We start from the raw sequence: 21,909 nt of genomic DNA on the forward strand, positions 1-21,909 counted from the left end.
AGACGTTCATTCTAATGTGCAATAATAATATATTTCTGGCTTTTCTGTCTGATCTTTTATGTTGTTGGGTTTTAGTGCAGATCTTTGAGTTTCTGTGTGTATCTGCTGATAGTCTTTCTCAAAGTAAATGCTGAAATGCTGCTGAAGTGACTCTCAGATGAAGTTCATGTGTTAATATAGTGAGACTATATGCGTTTCAGTGTGTAGTAGAGCAAACACACACACACACACACACAGTAAGCAGCTCCACATTCACACAGCAGTGCTCACACACATTCATCCAGATCACATCTGAAGTGCACAGCCTGAATTTTGAATCATTCAGCTAAAATTAGGCAAGTTCTGTGACACTCCATTTTTATGCCTGAATTCTGTCTGCACTGCAGAAATCATAGGTATCTGTGCATATTGATGTGCTAAAATAGTGTTGGGAACTGAAAATCAATTCCAATTCCAGAATCGGATGCTTTAAATTTTAATTCCACCTATCAATTCCTGTGTGCACATCTTTTATTTTTAGGTGGAAAAAAGGGGCTGTTAAAAATGTATTTGCATTTGAATCATTCATTCAAGAGATTCATTCAAAAACACCGATTCATCCAGTAATGAAACAAGCAAACCATGAGTGAGTCATTGAATCATTCTAATAAATTACATGAGATTTTGTTTAGTTGTCTAATATAATTTCGTCCAAATTGTGAGAACTACAAAAATCCAGACTTGTGCAGCTCTATTTTGCACACAAACAGCTCTTAATCGAGTCCAGTTTTTATGTAGCCGGCTGATTTTTGTTCATGGTATTCAGCAGTAACTAAATGTTCAGCAAAAAGAGACACAGAATAAATATGTTTGATATCTAAATGTTTGACTTTAAGCACATTGGAATCCAAACTGATAAGATTTGGAATCAGAATTGATGGAATTCAAACGATACCCAACCCTCTCTAAAAGCCACTGCAAACCCCTCACGGACCCTCACGGACCCTCACAACACCTAATCAAACAGACGAGCTCTGCACAGACACTCTCTCATACGCTCTTCAGAAGATCTTCTACGGTTCAGATGACAACACAAAACATGTCAGAAGAGAGACTCACCTCGATCTCGAACTCATTGTGAAGCTGACACAGAGTCAACCACAGGATCTTAAACCTGCAAAAGAGCAGAGTTACACTGACGTGTGCTGTTTTCCAAATGAAGGTTCCTTCCTTTAATATATTCTGCTTTGGCAGTGAAGCTCCACCTGCACTCCTTATGTCCATCTAGCACTACAGCTATGAAAAGCTGTGGAGAAATTAGGCACTTACGCTCCGGGCCCCTGCCACGTCCATGTGATAGTGTCCTGTAACGAGAAGCACATCATCAATCCATCAGCATTCAGCACACAAACACAGCTCAGAACAACACACCTGCTGACAGCACGCTCCACAGCATCAAACACAACACAGTCAGATATCAGTCTACTGAACATCAGTACAGCTTTCATTACTCGACTAATTATTACTTGAAGATCATTAGTTATGGATGTGCACATCCTTTTAAAGAAACATACATTACTTTGTCCTGCAAGGTTCATAAGCCCAATCTGATCTTATAGATCAAGAACAATCTTTCAGTTTGGTGTGTAATACTGTGTAAAGTCAGATGTCTCACCAGTTTGTTTGGGTAGCGGATCACGACAGGCTGAACAGGAACCGCAGGAATGAATGCTCCTGAATCACACACACAAACAGCAACACATTAGGATGAACAGCTGTCAGCTGCTTCTGAAATATAGGGTTGCCCATTAGGCAGCAAGAGCACACACACATACACACACACACACACACACACACACACACACACTCACACACACACACACTCACACTGGCTGTGCTGACAGATGATGGTATCATGTATCGACGATAGTCAGAGATATCGCCTTTTGCTGATGCCTTTGACAATAGCAAGACTGTTATTATTATTATCCATCAAAAATGTTTTAGGCGCCTATCTTTAGCGAAGCAGCGTGGACAGCCGCTTCTGGGACGCTTCAGAAACATGCCGTGGCACGGCTGGTATAAACACAAGCATTGACTAGAATGGCTGCGATCAAAACAATTGTGTTATATACAAATTCAGTCACATAAGGCTTCTTTTAGCCGTACACTTTGGTTCACTTTCCAGCAATGAAATTATGGAAGTAAATAATTAAACTAGCACGACAATATTGTGTATTGGCGATCTCACAGGCTGACGATAGGACAATTGAGCATATCGCCCACAACTAGCTCTCTCTCTCTCACACACACACACCTGGTTTGAATGTGATCAGGCAGGTTCTATTGGTGCATGTCCCTTCTGGAAAGATCATTATCTGGAAAGCAGAGTTTCTGATCAGTTCACAATCATGAATCAATTCACCAAACCACCAGAGAGTCAAATCTGGAAATAAACCGCAGTGACATGACGACACATGACTCACATATGAGGAACTGATTTAAAGAGAACTACAAACTCACAATCATACACATGGAGCGATGGGATAGAAAATAATAAATACATGTAATTCCAACTTTTTTATCTCACGATTCAGAGTTTTCTTTTTTTCAGGACTGTGATGTCACAAACTCACAATTCTGAGAAAATAAGCTGATAAAGTGAGATAAAGCCACAATTACTTTTTTCATTTTGTGGCAGAAACCAAAAATCAGAAGAGCACAGACTTGTGAGATACAGACTCAGAATTGCAAGAAAAAAAGTTTTTTAAATCCAGCAAGATAAAATACCTCCCATATAGTTCAAAACATTAACCCTACAATGTTTACAGCTGCAAATCATCAACGCATCAGTAAAGTGAACATGGAGTGAATCTGAAATTATTTCACTGCTCTCATTTGACTGGATGTTCATGTTACAATCAGAAACTAACAATGTATTACTAATATTCTTTGCTTATTTAATCAAAATGTTCCAAACATATATTTTCTTGGGAACAGTTTTAATTGATGAACTTTTTTCAGTTATTTTTCCCTTCTGTGTTTGTCACTTCCTTAGCGTGCCGTTATTCTGCAGGAAGTGACATCGTTTTAGATGCAAATCAACAGCACAAGCATCAGTAAGTATTATTACTGAATCTGATGAAATCTGGCATGTTTTGTGGTGTTAGTTTTTACCTCTATACCGTTTGATCAAACAACAAATCAGTTTGCAAAGACCAACATTTGATGATGGCTGACAATATGAAAATGAACTTAAGTTACGGTTCAGATATTATTAATAATGTTAAAGTGAGCACATCTCTGTAAAGACTTCTTTAAATGAAAGCACCGTCTCTGTGAGCTGTAATGGTACCTGTGGCCACTCTCCTCCTGAATGAGCTCTTCTCTTGATCTCCTCCACCGTCTTCCGCCTGGAGTCCTGATCCGACCGCGACACGAACACGGGCCGGATGTATTTGATGAGAGCTGAGAGACAGAGACACGTTTCAGAGGTCCTGCTGTGGCGGTGCATGAAGGTTTTCTAAAGGTGAGGAGCTATTTTTACTCTCCGCCTGATTGCAGGACTCAATGACACATCGAGGACAGAGTGACACAAAAGATACGGAGCGAATCTCTCAAACCTGTCACGCTTGAGCAGAGAGAAGAGTTTGAATCGCACAGAAAACTAGCATTATTTTGCATGAAGATTGTTTTTAGAGGTGTTAAGATCAACCTAAAATGTAATTCTCCATGTAATAAGATTAATATTGTTTTCTTCACATCAAGCTTCTAATAATTTGAGGAGCTGTGTGGAATTACACATGCTTTACAGTCAATACATCAGATAAAAACAAACCATAATTCATGTGTATATTCATTCATTAATTGCATTAAATTGATCAAGTTACAGTAAAGACATTTAAAAATCTTACAAAATATTTATATTTCAAATAAATCCTGTTCTTTTGAACTTTCTATTCATCTGTGAATCCAGAAAAATTAAATATCACAGTTTCCACAAAAATATTGTGCAGCACAACTGTGTTCAACATTGATAATAACTAGAAATGTTTGTTGAGCAGTAAATCAGTATATTATTATGATTTCTGAAGATCATGTGACACTGAAGACTGCAGTAATGATGCTGAAAATACAGCTGCAGATCACAGAAATACATTACAGTTTAACACATATTCACACAGAAAACAGCTGTTTTAAACTGTAATAATATGTCACTGTTTTACAGTATTACAGATGCAATAAACACTTCTCGGTCTCACTTCTCTGTGGTGTTAATATAATGAAATGTGGCATGATTTGCTCGATTAAACAAAGCTTTTGTTTGCTTTTCTCTGTTTACTATGATTAGCTGTGTTTTTTGTTGAGACGTCACAGAATCAGACTCAGATCTTCCTCTTTCACTCCCCTACAGCGGCTGAAACTCCTCCTCATCATCCTCAGCCGCTCTGGAGGAGTGTGGAGGACTGAGATGACTGCGAGAGACTATCTGGGGATTAGAGGCTCAGAGCGGCCGGTTCATCAGGGACTTAGCACCCACACCAAAATTAGCCCTAACCAGCTTCATCTAATCGCCACAAAACCAGCACTCAGCCGTGATCTGCAAACCGTGCACGCTCCGTCTCAACGCTGCATCATGAAGCACGGTTGAATGTGACTAACCTTGCTAAACTAGATGGTTTGTGGCATTTGTTATCTAAATGACTTGAGCTGATGTGAACGCTGTCATGTGAGCTGCTTCTGCTTGTCAATCAGACTAATAAACCCTAAAACTGTACTCAGAACAGCTGTTTGAGCAAAACTAACAGAGCTAGTACTGTCTTCCTGAAGGTAACTGGATGCATTTGAGGAGAGAAAGACACCAGTGTATCTGTCATTACGCTGCATTCTGACACAATCAATCAAAACTATTGACTTTATACACTACAGGTCTAAAGTTTAGAATAATTAGGATTATTTTTGTTTTTGTAACAGCAACATTGGCAAAAGAAGGATGAATGAATGAGAACATCAGCTGTTAAGAAGCAGCAGAAGAGAGCAGAAGACTTACTGCCCCACACCGGGATGTCTTTGCTCTCCGCTTTCATTACGATCGATGCCATGGTCATGGTGACAGGAATGGCGTCGAAGTAGGACGAGTGCGGGCCGAGGGTGAGGATGGGTGCTTCGGCGGGCAGAGCCTGTCTGCCCTTAATGCTGATCCAATGGAAACCACCGGCAAACCACATGACCCGCATGATGGTCCTGAGCACCACGTCCACCAGCCTACAGAGACAGCACACAGATCAGCCTACAACACTACAGCGGTCTGAACACATCAGTCAGCCGCACAACACCGCTCTTCACCAGAACACTTCAGTAGCTCTTCTGGAAAGAATTCATCCTAGAATGATTACGCTGATTTGGTAACAGAGTTGAGTGTTTACTTTTGTCCTCTTACATTATTACACACACTGCAAAAAATGCTTTTCTTACTATATTCCTTTTTGTCTCGTTCCTAGCCAAAATATCTAAACATTCTTATATTAAGAAGTATTTTATAGACCAGTAAAAATCACTGAGTTTAAAGCAGGACTCATTTGAAACGCTCTTGTATTTGCATTGGGTGACAGAAGCGGAAGCTGTTTGGCTGTAATTGCACTGCGCTGCTCACTTCAGTTCTCTCAGCAACTTCCTGATTTACCACATAGAGGATCTGAAGTCAAATTCATCTCAGCACAGACAAACTAGAAACACTCCAGCAAGAGGAGTGACGGAAATACGCAAAGAAGCATTGTGAATCTGAACAAGTAATAATGTTGTTCTTCTCAGCTGAAATGAAGCAGAGCAGCTCTTTACTTTCTCCATAAGCACTGCGGCTCCACCGTCGTCTCGGAGCGGCCCACCGAAGCGATGAAGGCAAACGGCCAGGCCAGCAGCATCATGAACGCCGCTATGAAGAGCCGGATGGGGAAGAGCGTCACCGTCATCAAACCGATCTGCAGAGAACACACACACACACACACAGCTGTTAAATGAAGCATTTCCACAGATCAGAGACGTGATTCCTGTTCAAAGCTCACGAGGGTCAAATCGACAGAGTTCAGAGTTCATTATTCTGTCCAAACAGAGTGAAACTTTCAGATCTCAACACTTCCTCTCAGCAACATCTTGAGAAACACGACTGGAGTCCTGAGGTTAGTTTCCAGCAGACCAGCGTTAACCAACCGCTGCACTCCCACACTCGTCTCAAGCGTGTGTCTGGCCCAGCGTTCATAGAGAGGGTGCAAAATAATCATTCAAACATAAATTATGACTAATCAAACAACTTCACTAACGTCGTAGGTGGATTTTAGGGAAGAAAAAAAGTAAAAAGATGATTTATTCAAATGTTAAACAAAGCATGCACATCAAAGATATATAAATCATGCATAAAACACACTGTTGCTCCAAAGAATATTTAATAATTCATTAAATGTTAAATAAGATTTAATTGGTGACTGCTTTTAATTACTTTTTCAAATAAAAAATGTTGAAATCATGCATATCCAAACAAATAATGTAACTCAGCCATTTAACCCTGAATCAACTGATTTGCAAAAGTCATTCATGCATTTTTCTATTGACAAGGCAGTTTTCAGACTGTGAATCATTACGTGTGTCGAAGCGGCCTGGCTGTTATATTGGTCTAGTCCAGGCCGTCTGGGAGCAGGTTAGATGCCACAACACAGAGATTGAGACGCCTCAAGATCCTCGAGGATGAGGTGTGACACGGGACACATTACAACACAAACAAACACCAGCTTCATGGGGCCCTGAACCCTGATGATCAAACACAAGCGGCTCTTATCAGCGCAGCGGCGATACAGGATATCAGCAGTCAATATTTGCCTTGCTCTTATCAGCACTCGACTGCATTTGCACATTGATAGCTTTCAAAGTGACCAATTAACAGCGCTGGAGGACGTTCAGGATGCCTTCATGCTTTCCACTGAGCTGCTTTAATTGAGTTGATCCAACAGGCTGCCAAATCCCATATCAGCTAGCTGAGGCGTGGGACGAGCTCGCTAAAAATACAGCGATCTGCTGATTCCACCAGCTTCACGCTGGAAATATCACTGAGACCAAGCTGCTGACCAGCCGTCAGCTCCTTCATGATGCCATTCACTCAGATCGACTCCGTAGAGCAACAGTCCTCCATGAAGGGAACAGCACCGGCATTGCAATATAACACAATATCACTTCTACATCCACGCAACATTAGAACTTCAAATGCTCAATAATCTGGAATGGAACGAAACTGCATGAAGAAAAAAAAACTCTTCTTTTGTTTGGAACAATGTGATTGCACATTTTCATTCTTCGCTTAGGGGTAAAAGCAGTGCTGCCACGTCAGTGTTACTTAGAGATACAGCTTCAGTTTCTACAGTGTGTCCACAACTGTGTGTGTCTGACCTCAACAGACCAAATTAAACAAATGAAGAGGAGAAGATTCCATGCCAAAGAGGCGGGGTCACAAAGCCACACCCACCTATTACATCATCACCATGGACCAATGGGAGTCTGAAGGCGTTTTACCAGCCGGAGTGAACTTTTCTGGAAAATTTGATTTTTTTTTTTTCTTCATGCATGATGTTAGCCACATTTTCTACTGATTGAGAGAGGAAATACTGCAGTAGATTGACTTAGAATGCCCTATATTTTACTGTCACGATGAGTGAATATTGAAGAAAAATCCCACACAAAATAGTGACTAAACACGAGCCATTAATACATGTTAACCAGGAGTCACTCGTTTATTATCGCGACACCGTCTGGTTAAATCATCACACATCTACACTAAAGAGTGACTATATGTGGTGGTTTTGGCTATGTTACTGCTCTGTCTCATGCTGCGTTCACTGCTTGCGTCAAAACATAAACAAAAAAAGTGCATAATATTAACAGACGAACCATGCTCATAATTCTCATTTCAAACAGTCAGTAAACGACAGGTGCTTGGAAATGCTTTTTTCGTACTCCTTTATTGACGAGTCTGCTGTGCTCACTGCACAGAACAGACGCCGAGAGAGACATCATCTTACAACTAAACCATAGCTAACGTTTATCCAGAAAAGCTGCTAGGTTTCAAACAAAACCCGCTAAAAGGGTCTCGAAGCTGCTGAATATAGTGCTGAAGTCATGCTCGTGTGAGACGCGGGAGCTGATGGCAGCAGGCTGGGTTCTTCATCACGTTCTAGTAGCTCTACAGCTTCAGTTTCAGCGCTTTCACACTCACACAGAGCAACAGTGACAAGAGTACCTCCCAGCAGCAATACCCTCACTTATATGTTTCTACTGTTAGAAGAGTCCAGTCCTGTAGGCAGCACACTCATTCAAGAGGAACTACAACGAGACGAACAAGCTGAAGAAATATGGACTTCTGAAAGCACTTTGTGTCCTCAGTCTGTCTTGTCATTCTCCAGGTCGGGTCTGGGTTCAGTTAATTAATTATTTGTTTAATTATGTTAACCATCTGCCAGTTCCCACCTCCTCCTTCCCGTAACTATGAACTGCGTAACAATATATTAAAACCACTTTACTAGACTTTTAATTACTGTGGAAGCACATGATTACATTACATCCATCATTAGCTCTTCACTGACTATTCTTAATGTTATAAATCATTTTTACATGAAACATAAAATATGTGATGGAAAAGCAATTCAATTCATATTCACTGCATTACTAAAGAACCTAATTAAACGTACTTCATCCAAACCGTATGACTTTGCCTCTGTGGAACACACATGGAGATGCTGGTCTTATTTTCTAATTAGTTTCTATAGAAAACCGATGGAGAGAACTTGACAGGAGAGTCATTCTGCCGAGCATCTGTTTCCATCTGCACCAAGATTAATGTTTTGTACATCTTAAACTTGCAAAAAAGGTCTTAAAATACAGCGCATCTTAAGGTCATACGGACTGCGGTTCTGTTCTGGTGTGGTTTATAAAGCAGGTCACGAGAGTCAGCAAATCATTCCCCGGTCATCAATCACAGAGCTTGTAAAACACACTAAACCTATTCTGACAGGCGGAGAGAGAGGAGGCTTCTGCTTAACCTGGAAGTGAACCAGTCAGTTAAGTTTACATTATTAAACTGTCTTAAACAGCACTTCATCTATTATAACATCATATTGTGGCCAAATGTATTTGACAACAGGAAAAACTGAACGCTCACATAGCCACAATAAACTCTGAGCTGCTTGCTAATGAAAACATATCTCAGTGCACTTCCTCAGATACAGCTGTGCTAATGATGGACAAAACACATTTCACTGACATCCACTGACCTCATAACTCCATCTGAATTTGATCAAACTTGATTTCAGTAAAACATTAATAATGACACAGGCAAGCGTCTGACCATATGTAAAGGGTTTTTATCATTTCCTGAGAGGTACACGACAGGTGCCACCCAGATTCAGAAAACAGCCTTCAGATCATCCAAACACACCGAGACAGAGACCGTGTGAAAGCACCCAAAGACTCAGATAGGAAGTGTTCTCAGTGAACTCAAACACTTCTCAACAAACAAAGTAAACAGCTTTCCTTTTGGGAACTGACTTCTATTATCAGAGTTTCAGCACAAGACCCAGAAGGTCTCAAACCTATTCCACACATTTGAAGAAATGCCTCCTCCTTTTAAAAACTTCAAGTCATGCAAAGTAGATTCAAGTGTCCTGGTTATTCTGAGCTGCAGTCTTCCTGTCCTTTGGATCAAGGAGATCTCACAGTTTCTGATTACTGAGCGTTTCCATTCACTGCTCAATCCCGCCGTGAAGAGGGGAACGTGATCTGCTGGAAACCGACGGGACGGCCAGAAGCAGAGCCGGTCTGGAGTTCATCTGGAGTCTCAGTGACCTCAGCTTCGGTTCACAAGCAGAAAACATGAAGACTTTCAGTCTGAGCTGCTGCATTTAAGAGACACATCTAGAAACGTCTAAGTGAACAAAAGTAAACAGGCAAAACAAAGCCTGTCGGAATCATCTCACTGAGCATTAGGCATGACAACAAAACTAAAAAGAAGAAGCATCACCATTAAAATACAGCCACAAAGTACAGGAAACGGTCACGAGGAACGTGACAAAAGCTTATTCTCACAGCTGCCAGACTCAAGAACCCACTGCGACGTGCAAGAGTCAAGCCAATGAAAATATGATGTATCAGCACAGCTCTTATGGACAGATTGACTGTATTTCTGATTATTGTAGTACTTGTATAGTTGAAACAAAACATTTCAAAAAGACTTCAAATTAGAGTCCAGCTGAATGTAGACACTGCAAAGAAAACCTTTAAAAGTAAAGTGCTTTTGAGAACACATACCTCAGCTAGCTAGGCTTCAGTTGTGTTCATAAATGTAATAAACACCACCAATTTATGACCTGAAAGATTGCTAATGCCTCTTAAACATTAACAGTTTGTGTGCATATAAACAAAATAAGCCCTCAGCGTGCCATTATGAAAGCAAACTTTTGTTCGTCCATGCTTATTCTAGTCAAAAAAGACTGCAAGTGTGAAGGTCCTAGAGCAGAATATGCTGCTGAAAGTGTGTTTCTGCCGACGGTATACCAATACTGGAAAAATATCGGTATATATTATATTTAAAACGGTACGATATCATAATTTTGCTCAATTCGGTATTTCATACGCTGCTGTTGCGAAATGCACCTGTAGGTGGCAGTGCTTCCCAAATTGCTGTGCAACCGGTAAATGTGACAACAGAACAACGCGACGGATCAAACAGATGAAACTCAAAATGAATAAATAAAGAGAACAGTAGAAGTGAAATATGGCATTACTTTGGATAAAAACAGAAGACAAAGGTGAAGGAACTGGCCTTACTGCACCTGTATGCAAGCGTTGCTATAGGCCTAAATCATGTTGCCACAGGAACACATCAAATCTTTAAGCATTTGTCGCTTGCTCATCCTGATCTTTTCAGAGAATTAAGCGATCGACAGGTGAGTGCATCATTCATAGATTCAGATTTGACCTTTTATTCACATCTGATCAACGCACATTCAGATGTAATACAGTAAGCTCAAATGTGCATGTGAGACACGCTAGAATCAATGAAGTTTTGGTCACGTAATATATACACTTGCATTTCATACAATCACATTTTAATTGGATATGAATTGAGCAATATTGCTATATTAATTTTAGTATCAATGATATGAAGGGCATGTTTCTGACGCGCTGCCGACCGCTAATATGAAGCAAGTGAGAGAGTGAGATTTATATTTAATGCTTTTTCTTTGGTTGAGTCTGAAATCTGAAAACAATCTGAGAGAGAAATAATAACATGATTTTGAATATTACTTTGACTTAGAATAACACTTTACAATAAAGCAACATTTGTTGCATCAATTGCTCAACTTCAGTGCTATTTTCTTTCTTCAAACTTCTTCAAAATGAAACCTATGTTTCCGGTAGGTTTTTTTTTTAGGAGACATTTAGTTTGCACTGAAAAGATAAGATTTGAATATATTTTCATCTTATTACTTCAGTTAGCCTATTTTTGTTCTCTCCAACATCAAAATGTAACCTATGTTCCCTTTAGGTTTTTTGTTACAGTTTGATACAAATGTATTAACATATGAATCTGTTTTTATTATTATTAATAATATTTTTTTTTAAATTCACTTATCTTTTGAGGCTGGTTATTTGTCACCTATGCTATCGATACCGAGGTACTACATTCTGGTATCGTACCGAAGCCAAAATGATGGTATCGAGCCATCCCTAGTCCTGTCCCTTTAAGAGCTGCACGCATCTAATATACAGGCACGCATCTGTTTCTCTCTTAACTATTTACTTTCATTTTAGAGATAACCAACTCAGTCTGTATGTAAACCTTGTGTGTTTGGACAGTATTAGCGCAAAAGATAAGTTAGTTGAGTAATCAGGCGCTGTTAGACAGGCTTTTTAGTGCGCGTGCTTCAGGTGTATGCGCTCAGAAAAAGACTTTGTGATTAAATGATCTATATTTTTAATAGTCCCGCACACCACCCCCAGCGCTACCAGATCTACTCCTGACCCACCATCTGAAGAACTAAAAGAAGTACAGCTCTCAAATGTTAGTCTGGAGCCCTGCATGGCTTTAACCAACGTGACAAATACAAAGAGTACACAACCATTACATGTGTTTGGGAAAGATGTTCTTTATCATGGACACTTTTACCACAGACTCATGATTATCTGGAAATAAGTTACATTTTACTCACACAAAGCTATCCTGTAACTACTTTATGGTAGCTTTTATATATTGTGGAGTTTGACTGTTTAGTTTTGGATGAACTGGCCCTTTAACACAAGACAGCAGCAGATGACTGAACCTCTCAGGAGAACACTGCTAATGGATGCGCTCGCTTTAAATCAGCACTCATGACAGATGTAATAAACACTAGGACACAACGCATTTGCTTCTGCAGTAAATATCTAATGCACTTATGCCATTTGTAAACAAGTTAAACATTATATCATAATGATTCCTCAAGGAGCCGATTTACATTCACATAATAATCTAATGCAAACACTCCAGAAAGCGGAGTAAGCAGAACGAAAGCACAACATTAGACAAAGCTGCTGTGTTTGTGCTACTAATGGCTCCCAAAGACGTCCACGCAAACAGCCTTCGAGACACGATGGGACCGCATATAACGATCACAACAGTGTATCATGGATCCAATCACAACACCCAGGGCAGAAATATTGCTTTTCAAACATATAATGGTGCCTCAGGGGCACAACGGTCTGAACACATGTGACTGGTGGTTCTAGATGGATGTGACAGGACAGGAGCCGTCTGGGAATGAATGACAGGGTCAGCAGTCCAGCACAAGCATGATGCACAACACTTCACATACTTGGGTCATGAGCAGTCTGAGAGGCTGTTATCCACACTGACAGATCATATCTGCACTATTAGAAACATTCCCACACTAACTAAAGGATGTTAACAAGCATTAAATGTGTGCATAAAATAAAGTTTTAAAGCAGCCCTTGGAGAGAAAAAAAAAAAAAAAGAGCAAGAAACCAGAGATGTCAAGTGTATTGCAGTGGAGCTGGACTGTACGAGCAGAATAAGGTCAGGAACCTGTGCTTGATGAGAATAAAAGAGCTCCTGCCACAGAAGTCCTTTTGATATCACCGTCACATTAAAACATCGAGTGATAAAACTTACTGACAGAGAAACAGAGCATGCAGCTGCCGGCCAGTCCATCACACTGAAGAATGATCATTAGAGAGCTGAAGACTTAAAGGATTTCAGGAGCAAAGCCTTCAACATAGTGATGCTAAAGGATCCTGGAGAGGTCGCTTCAGTTCATGGTAATTGCTTGGCAGTCCTTGAAGAGACAAGCGGTCACACACCTTTACATGTGCTGAACTCACATTACCATGAGACGCTTATGCAGTAACTGGCTTTCTCTTTAGTAATGGCTACCGTGAGCATCACTACAGCTAAAAACACTGAAAACATGGCATTTGCAGAAGTCTTCTCTGCATTATTAACAGAACAGATTTAGTTCTTCAGCTGAAGCTGAAGACTGGATCATCTCAGATCCTGCAGGAGATGTAGCTCATGCTGCTGAGAGACTCACCAGATACTGAAACATCCCACATTCAGCTTCCTCAGATCGTTCTGCTGAATATGAATGCCATTACATTAGAAAAACAACACCACAGGAGTATTTGAAGTAGTGGTTTCAGACTTCGCTTAGAAAACTAACTAGAAGTTTATTTCTAGAGTCCTCCGTGAACACATGTGCTTATCTTCACCCAGAAAATCTGATCAGAGAACAGCTAAAACCAGCCTTCCACACATCCACTGCTCCACCAGACAAACACAACACACTGGACACACACACACATCCACCAGACAAACACAACACACACACACACACACACACACATCCACCAGACAAACACAACACACTGGACACACACACACATCCACCAGACAAACACAACACACTGGACACACACACACATCCACCAGACAAACACAACACACTGGACACACACACACATCCACCAGACAAACACAACACACTGGACACACACACACATCCACCAGACAAACACAACACACACACACACATCCACCAGACAAACACAACACACACACACACACACACAGACAAACACACATCCACTGCTCCACCAGACAAACACAACACACTGGACACAGACACACACACACACACAACACACACACACACAGACACACACAGACAAACACACATCCACCGCTCCACCAGACAAACACAACACACACACAACACACACACAGACAAACACACATCCACCGCTCCACCAGACAAACACAACACACACACACACACACACACACAGACAAACACACATCCACCACTCCACCAGACAAACACAACACACACACACACACAGACAAACACACATCCACCACTCCACCAGACAAACACAACACAACACACACACACACAGACAAACACACATCCACCACTCCACCAGACAAACACAACACACAGGACACACACAACACACACACACACACATCCACTGCTCCACCAGACAAACACAACACACAGGACACAGACACACAACACACACACATCCACCAGACAAACACAACACACAGGACACACACAGACACACACACACACACACACATCCACCGCTCCACCAGACAAACACAACACACACACACACACACACACACACACACACAGACACAGACAAACACACATCCATCACAGATAGACAGATAGATGGATAGATAGAGAGATAGATGGATGGATGGATGTGGCCCATGTTTGAAAGCTGCTGGTTCAGACAAAGGCCTGTGAGGCTCGTCACGGCGGATCCTCGATCCTGATTGGCTCTTTATCCCGAGCGCAACATGTAGCACAGGAAGGAAACTCTGCTTCCAGAGCAGCAGCAGCAGGCCAGAGAGGACAGCACTGCTCCAGAAAACACCTACCTGCAGCTTCTGCGCCGCCGTGAACCTCAGCTCGTGCGCGAACGGGTTTCTGAACGGAGGCGGCAGCTCGCGCTTCTCCTCTCCATCCGCACGCGTCTCGATCAGCCTCATCCTCGACGAACACCGATCAGTTACCGTCACTGCCTCGAGCGCGTTATTATCTAGCGGTACCGGAGCTCGAGCAGGGCTGCGGGATTAAGCGGATCATGTATTTGACGATAGCAGCAGCAGTCGCTCAGTCCCGCTGGATGTCATGGAGGGACAGAATCGGTGCGCATGCGCGGGCCGCTCCTCATCCGCTCACGCCATATGATGCTCCGCTGTGACTGCGCATGCGCGGATCCACCATCCTCTCCGGCAAAGAGATAACGCGAGTAATTGTTGAAAATGGTTAAGTTTGCTTAATAAAGTGTTTCAATATTTATTGTATTTCTATCAATTATTCAAAGGTTACAGCTGGCCCACAGTTACTGTATTTTGTTTTTCACCACACTGAACAATTCTGCACCTAATAATTAATAAAGGTTTAGCAATGAGAGTGAAGAGCATGTTTGAAATATGAGACGTGAAGAAAACAAAAGGACTATAAAATCAATGTAAATTTCACTTGTGAGTGGAATATTGTTTATTGTCTGTTATTCCAATTATGTTGAAAATTGGTGCACATTTAACTCATTTCACGCCAGAGAATACTATGAAACCCAATAAATAATGTAAGATATATTTTCTGTTTTTCATTTCCACCACAACAGCTGCAAGCAGCAATTACAGCGCCCGTCGCACAAATGACAAATAAATCATCCCAATATACTGGATTACCAAAGAAACAACCAAGAGCCGCTTGAGATGAACTCTGAGAGTGTGTGTAGAAACCCATTTCTAAAAACCAAGATAAGATGCACTTGTACAGGAATGTTCTTGTCATTTACAAACAAGGTGTATGCCTAATTTAGCAAATTGTGCAAAAGTGTGTAAAAATTGTGTGGTTTTAGTATTAAAGATTTACAAATTCTATTGGACAGAAACAATGTTTGTGTAATATTGGTATAAATTAATGCATATATTTTAACTTCTATGTGATACATCTTAATTGACTTTTTTAATTGCTTTACTCCTGTTTCTCCATAAAAATAATTATATTTGCATATTTGTAAAAAAAAAAAAAAAGGTTTTATACTCCTGAGTCTCTTCAACTCCCTTTCTTTGAACGATTATTTATTTTGTTTTGTTTTTCCTTCAGATTGTCAAATGTGTCAGCCAATGTTTTTTGTTCTATGTGTTCCTGTGGGCATGGTGTTTTAGCACGCCACAGGTTACACAATCAAGCTGCATTGCAGGACTGTGTTTGGTGACAGGGCTCATCTTCATATTAACACCGGTCAGTGCTTTCCACTTGTTCCCATATTTATGGGTTGCTTTCTATAGGTTTACTAAAGTCAAACAAGACTAGTTTGCTTCAGTTCACACACATACTGACATGAAAGACTAGTTTTCGTTACACAGATAAAGAGGGCATTTTGTTTTTCTTGGGGGGTTAAACGCCCCCCAGTCTGACAAAGCAGCTTTAAATATTTACTGCAAAATCAGGGTATGTCACATGTTTGTTCCCGGTTAGTTCCTGTTTGTCCTTATTTGTTTTTTCCTGTTCATTATTAGTTTATTTGTCCCCTGTGTCTTTAATTATCTAGTTTTCCCCAGTGTTGATCAGTCCTGTGCTTCTCTGCCTTTGTGTCCGGTCTTATACTGCATTCAAGTCCTCCTGGGATGTCCGCACTTACGAGTTGACAAGTAAAAATTACACGCCAGGTGCGTTCAAGTCATTTTAGTCTGCACAAGATGGCGGTGTACCTTCTTTTAATAAATGACAAGAAAATACAACATGGTTTATTAACTCTGCTTATAGAAAATGAAGACCAAAGAATTTGCATCAGGTGTGTTTTGCGTTTTTAATATTTTAAAAAAATTATTTATGAAGCCACTTTGATCTGTATCGCATACAAACTTACTAATTGTTATATTACAATCATGTCACATTCAAAAAGCTTATTTTTTTTGTAAATAAAAAGCCTGACAATGTCCCTGCTTAATACTTATAAGTATTGTGATTTATGTTTTCCGTTGGCAATCTCTCTAGACATGCAGTTCTACAGTACTACAGTTCCCACAGAGTTCTGTACATTGGTTTAGAATGGGAAGTGCTTTTGAACATGGATCCCCACAGTAGAGAGCAGTTCAACCACTTTGTTAATCAGCTGAAAAGATCTGGGCTTTCAGATGACCAGCAGCCTGGAGGTCTTGCCCAACCTCCTGTAGTTCAGAAAGCCCTTGTGTTTTTGTGGTACAATCAAAATTCCTTCAGAGAAATCTCAGATAAGTTCAATGTTTCCTGTGGATCAGCTCATAATATTGTCCTTGAGGTTTTGGAAGTCACCTGCTCACTTGCTCACATGTACATAACATGGCCCACAGATTCCAACAAAGGAGTCATTTCAGCTGTGTTTTATCGCTTATGTGGCATTAGGGCCATCACTGGGGCCATATAATAGGTGTCACATAAAATGTCAAAGGCCAGCTATCAGAGGAGGCGATTACCTGAATAGGAAAGGCTTCTATTCGCTTCTACTACAGGGCATTGTGGATGACCAAGGACACTTCCTAGACATTTTTACAGGTGTCCCAGGCAAAGTACATGACTCAAGAATGTTACGAGCGTCTACATTTTTTGAAAACTGGCAGCAGAAGATGGGCACAAGTTACCTCTTAGGTGACACAGCATATATCTCTGGTGACTATCCCTTCATCATTACGCCCAAACGTGATAATGGTGCGCTTACCGATGATGAACTGCAAAGAAATGTGAAAATCAGCCATGGAAGGGTCTCTGTCGAGCAGGCCTTCGGGAGGATGAAGTGCATCTGGAGAAGGATGCGTGATCTCCAAAATACAAGGATAGACATTCTGGTGAAAATAATTGTGGCAGCATGCACACTGTACAACATGAGTTTATATGAGGGACAATCAAATGTATGTAAAGGACATTCCCACGGATGCCCTCGTATCCAGGATGAAAACTTGTAATCTTGTATTGCAGGCATTCCTGACACATTTCCAGAACACATCAGGAGATTCAAGAGTTTTATTTGTCACATACACAATTATACAGAGTATAACCAGCACTGAAATGTAGGTCAGGTCCGCTCCAAGGACAATGCAATTATATAGAATACAAATATTAAGAAAAAGAAAAGTAGAAAAAAATAAAAAGAATAAAATAAAAGATAAAAAAATATAGATATAAATATAAGTGTGCAGGTCAGTATGTTGTTGACATAAATAGTAATAAGAGGAATGTGCAAAAAGTTGTACAGGGTATTTAAATAGCAGCATATGAGGTAGAAAAAAATTATGAATAGCTATTGATATAGTGATATTAACATGGAGTGAAGTGATGTTATGACACAGAGTTAGAGTTTAGGAGCCTGATGGCCTGGGGGAAGAAGCTCCTCCTAAGTCTCTCAGTTTTTGCCATCAGGCTACGGAAGCGCTTACCAGATGGAAGCAAATTGAATAGCTGGTTACCAGGGTGATTTGAGTCCTTGAAGATTTTAACAGCTCTATTTTTGCAGCGTTTGAGGTAGATGTCCTGCAGAGAGGGGAGAGCAGACCCTGAGATGCGCTCAGCTAAGCGCACAACTCTCTGTAGAGCTTTGCAGTCCTGATTGGAGCTGTTTCCATACCACACTGAGATGCACTGAGTCAATACACTTTCTATGGTCCCTGAATAGAAAGTTTTCAGGATTGCTGGTGAGACCCTGAATTTCCTCAGCTGTCGCAGATGGTACAGTCTTTGCCTGGCTTTCTTAACCTGTGTTTGGATGTGTGTAGTCCAAGTCAGGTTCTCGGAGATGTTTACGCCGAGGTACTTGAAGCTACTCACCCTCTCCACAGGGGTCCCACTGATCATAAGAGGAGTGTAGGGCTGCTGCTGTCTCTTCCTAAAGTCCATGATCAGCTCTTTAGTTTTGCTCACATTCAGAGAGAGACAGTTGTCCTGGCACCATGATGTGAGTCTCTCTACCTCATCCAAGTATGCGGTCTCATCGTTGTTGGAGATGAGGCCTAGAACCACAGTGTCATCAGCGAATTTGACAATAGATGTGGAGCTGTGAGAGGACACGCAGTCATGCGTGTAGAGAGAGTAGAGCAGGGGACTCAGGACACAGCCCTGTGGGGCTCCTATGTTCAGAGTGATGGAGTTTGAGGTGAACTGGCCAACTTTCACCACTTGAGGTCTGCCGGTGAGGAAGTCTTGAATCCAGTCACAGAGTGAGGAGTTTAGGCCGAGGTCTGTGAGTTTAGATGCCAGCTTGATGGGGACTATAGTGTTGAAAGCTGAGCTATAGTCAATGAATAGCAGCCTTACATAATTCCCATTGTTGCTGTCCAAGTGTGTGAGGGAAGAGTGGAGGACGTGAGAGATGGCATCGTCCGTGGATCTGTTTAGGCAAACTGAAGAGGGTCCAGAGTATCAGGGATGGAGGAGCAGATGTGGCTCTTTACAAGTCTCTCAAAAACCTTAATGACTATAGATGTGAGGGAAACTGGGCGATAGTCATTCAGGCAAGAGGGTTTATTGTTCTTAGGCACAGGGATTATTACGGATTTTTTAAATGAGGTGGGAACCATGGAGGTAGTAAGGGACTCATTAAAGATAGACGTTAACAAACCAGTGAGCTGATCAGCGCAGAACACCCTCAGAACACAGCCGGTTATCCCATCAGGTCCAGCTGCTATCCTGACGTTCACTTTCTTTAGCGCCCTCCGAACCTCTGGACCAGTGCGTCACTACTCTCTGCACCGGGGGATCCTGAACGAGCCTTTGTTTGTTTGTAAAAAAAATTTGATTAAAATTGGACAAGCAACAGTAAATATGACCACACCTTAGAGAAAAAAAAACACATATACACCTATATGGATTGGCAGTCAGGCAGATGAACCATATAAAAACATACATATCAAATTAGACTTTTCATGAGGTGCCAATATTATTTAACGTGATTTTATAAGACAACAAAGACTTAAATATATACATTTGTGCATTTTTTATTTTATAAAAAGCCATACAAATGGAGAGGCACTGAAAAGTACAGACACAAGTGTTACTAAAAGCATGTTGACACTATTTTTTGAATGTTAGGAAAATGGTGGCATGGTCCGATTTGCCAAAAGCCGGTAGTGAGCGGGCTTTGTAGGCATTCTTGAACTGAGAGTAGCAGTGATCCAGTGTGTTTGGTCCTCTAGTTGGACAGGATACATGTTCATAAAAGTTCGGCATGACCCGTCTGAGGTTGGCTTTGTTAAAGTCCCCCGCGATGATGAAGGCAGCGTCAGGATGTTTGTTAATGTAGCCGCTGAGCACATCGTGAAGCTTAGACAAAGCCAAGCCAGTGTCCGCCTGTGGTGGAATGAACACAGCAGTAACTATGATCGATGAAAACTCCCAGGGCAGATACAATGGGCGGCAGATAATGGAAAGATATTCCAGATGAGGCGAGCAGGAACGCGACAGAATGGAGATATTCCTGGGATCACACCATTTCTTGTTGATCATGAAACATACTCCTCCACCCCTGGATTTACCGGCCTCTGCTGTTCTGTCCGTCCGAAAGACAGAGACGTTATCACTCGGCATTACAGCAGTGTCCGGGACCGAGGACGAAAGCCACGTTTCTGACAAACACAGGATGTTGCAGTCCCTTATGTCCCGTTGGAAACTAATCCTGGCTCTAAGATCGTCCATCTTATTCTCCAAGGATTGGACATTAGCGAGCAGAATGCTCAGGAGAGGAGGACAGTGAGCCCTTTTCCTGAGTCTATCTCGAATCCCAGCGCGTTTCCCGCGGTGTTTCTTGATCCGTCGCCTCGGGGGGGTATTGTTCATCTCTGCGTTCAGAAGAATCTCCAGAGACCATGCTGGATTCGTGGATAAAGTGTCCTGGAACAGGTTAGTGTAGCGGTTTCCAATGTCCAAAAGTGTTTCTATGTTATAGGTGATCAGTGCCGACGTGAAATGTGTAAAAAGAGAAAGTAAAACTAAGTAAAAAAGTAGATAAAAACACAATCTTAGCGGAGCGACCTGGACGGCGTCCGAACACAGCGGCGCCATATTGTCATCATGCATAAATATGTAAATATTTTGAGACATATCACTTTATTTTATTATTGGGTAGCATTTGTGTTTTTATATTAACATGTCATTGTTTTGAACTGTGAATTTTCAAGAAATCTGTTTTGTGGCAGAGAATGAGAAGAATGAGAATGTGAAAAGGTACTGAACAATATTATGTCATGCAAGAAACTATTTTATATATATATATTTTTGCAACTGTTGTCCACTTTTTTAAACAAATGTATTAAACAATTTAAACTGAAACATTGAAGGAATTCTTCCTTTTGTATGAAATTAAATGAAAATGTATACATTTTCTTAATGACAACATTGAACAATAATGTTGCAAAACCAACAAATGAAACCAGTGTCACCTGACACTTTCAAAACATGGATTTAAGGAAATTAAAGTAAACAGTCTTCAATAAATGAGTAAGGCCTGAGCTTGAACTATTTTTGAGAAAGGCTCTTGTAAATTACAAAGTTACATTGAAGAAAGTGACAAAACAACTTGAGTCTAGCACCGTGAACTATATCACATCTTTCATTAACAAGGTTAAAGGTTAATATATGTTCATCCAAAAATTACAATTTCGTCATTTACTCACCCTTATGTTGTTCCAAACTTGAATACGTTTCTTTCTTCTTTTGAAATAAAAAAATATATTTTGAAGAATGAGGGTGAGTAAATGATAGCAGAATGGGTGAACTATCCCTTTAATGGCATAAATGTTGAAAAGTGCTCCATTAAACCTTTTTAAATGCAGTTTTTTAA

At 40.9% G+C, this 21,909-nt stretch overlaps 1 protein-coding gene and 1 pseudogene across 2 annotated transcripts in view; one reads left to right on the forward strand and one right to left on the reverse strand.

Moving 5' to 3' along the window:
• Positions 1-15,297, reverse strand: part of LOC306878472 (lysophosphatidylcholine acyltransferase 1-like) — a 31,549-nt gene extending 16,252 nt beyond the window's left edge. Inside the window, exons 1-8 of the mRNA XM_079430867.1 lie at positions 14,966-15,297; positions 5,818-5,957; positions 5,030-5,244; positions 3,335-3,447; positions 2,297-2,357; positions 1,655-1,713; positions 1,309-1,343; positions 1,099-1,153 (exon numbers count right to left, since the gene is read on the reverse strand). Of these exons, the coding sequence (XP_079286993.1) occupies positions 1,099-1,153; positions 1,309-1,343; positions 1,655-1,713; positions 2,297-2,357; positions 3,335-3,447; positions 5,030-5,244; positions 5,818-5,957; positions 14,966-15,076 (789 nt within the window). The 5' untranslated portion in view covers positions 15,077-15,297. The remainder of the gene's footprint in view (positions 1-1,098; positions 1,154-1,308; positions 1,344-1,654; positions 1,714-2,296; positions 2,358-3,334; positions 3,448-5,029; positions 5,245-5,817; positions 5,958-14,965) is intronic.
• Positions 15,298-17,172: 1,875 nt separating this feature from the next.
• LOC306878025 (putative nuclease HARBI1) lies at positions 17,173-18,043 on the forward strand (annotated as a pseudogene). The gene has a single exon. The product of its transcript is annotated as a putative nuclease HARBI1 (transcript).
• Positions 18,044-21,909: the final 3,866 nt, after the last annotated feature.

Source organism: Barbus barbus, assembly GCF_936440315.1.
Source record: "Barbus barbus genome assembly, chromosome: 12".
Taxonomy (NCBI): domain Eukaryota; kingdom Metazoa; phylum Chordata; class Actinopteri; order Cypriniformes; family Cyprinidae; genus Barbus; species Barbus barbus.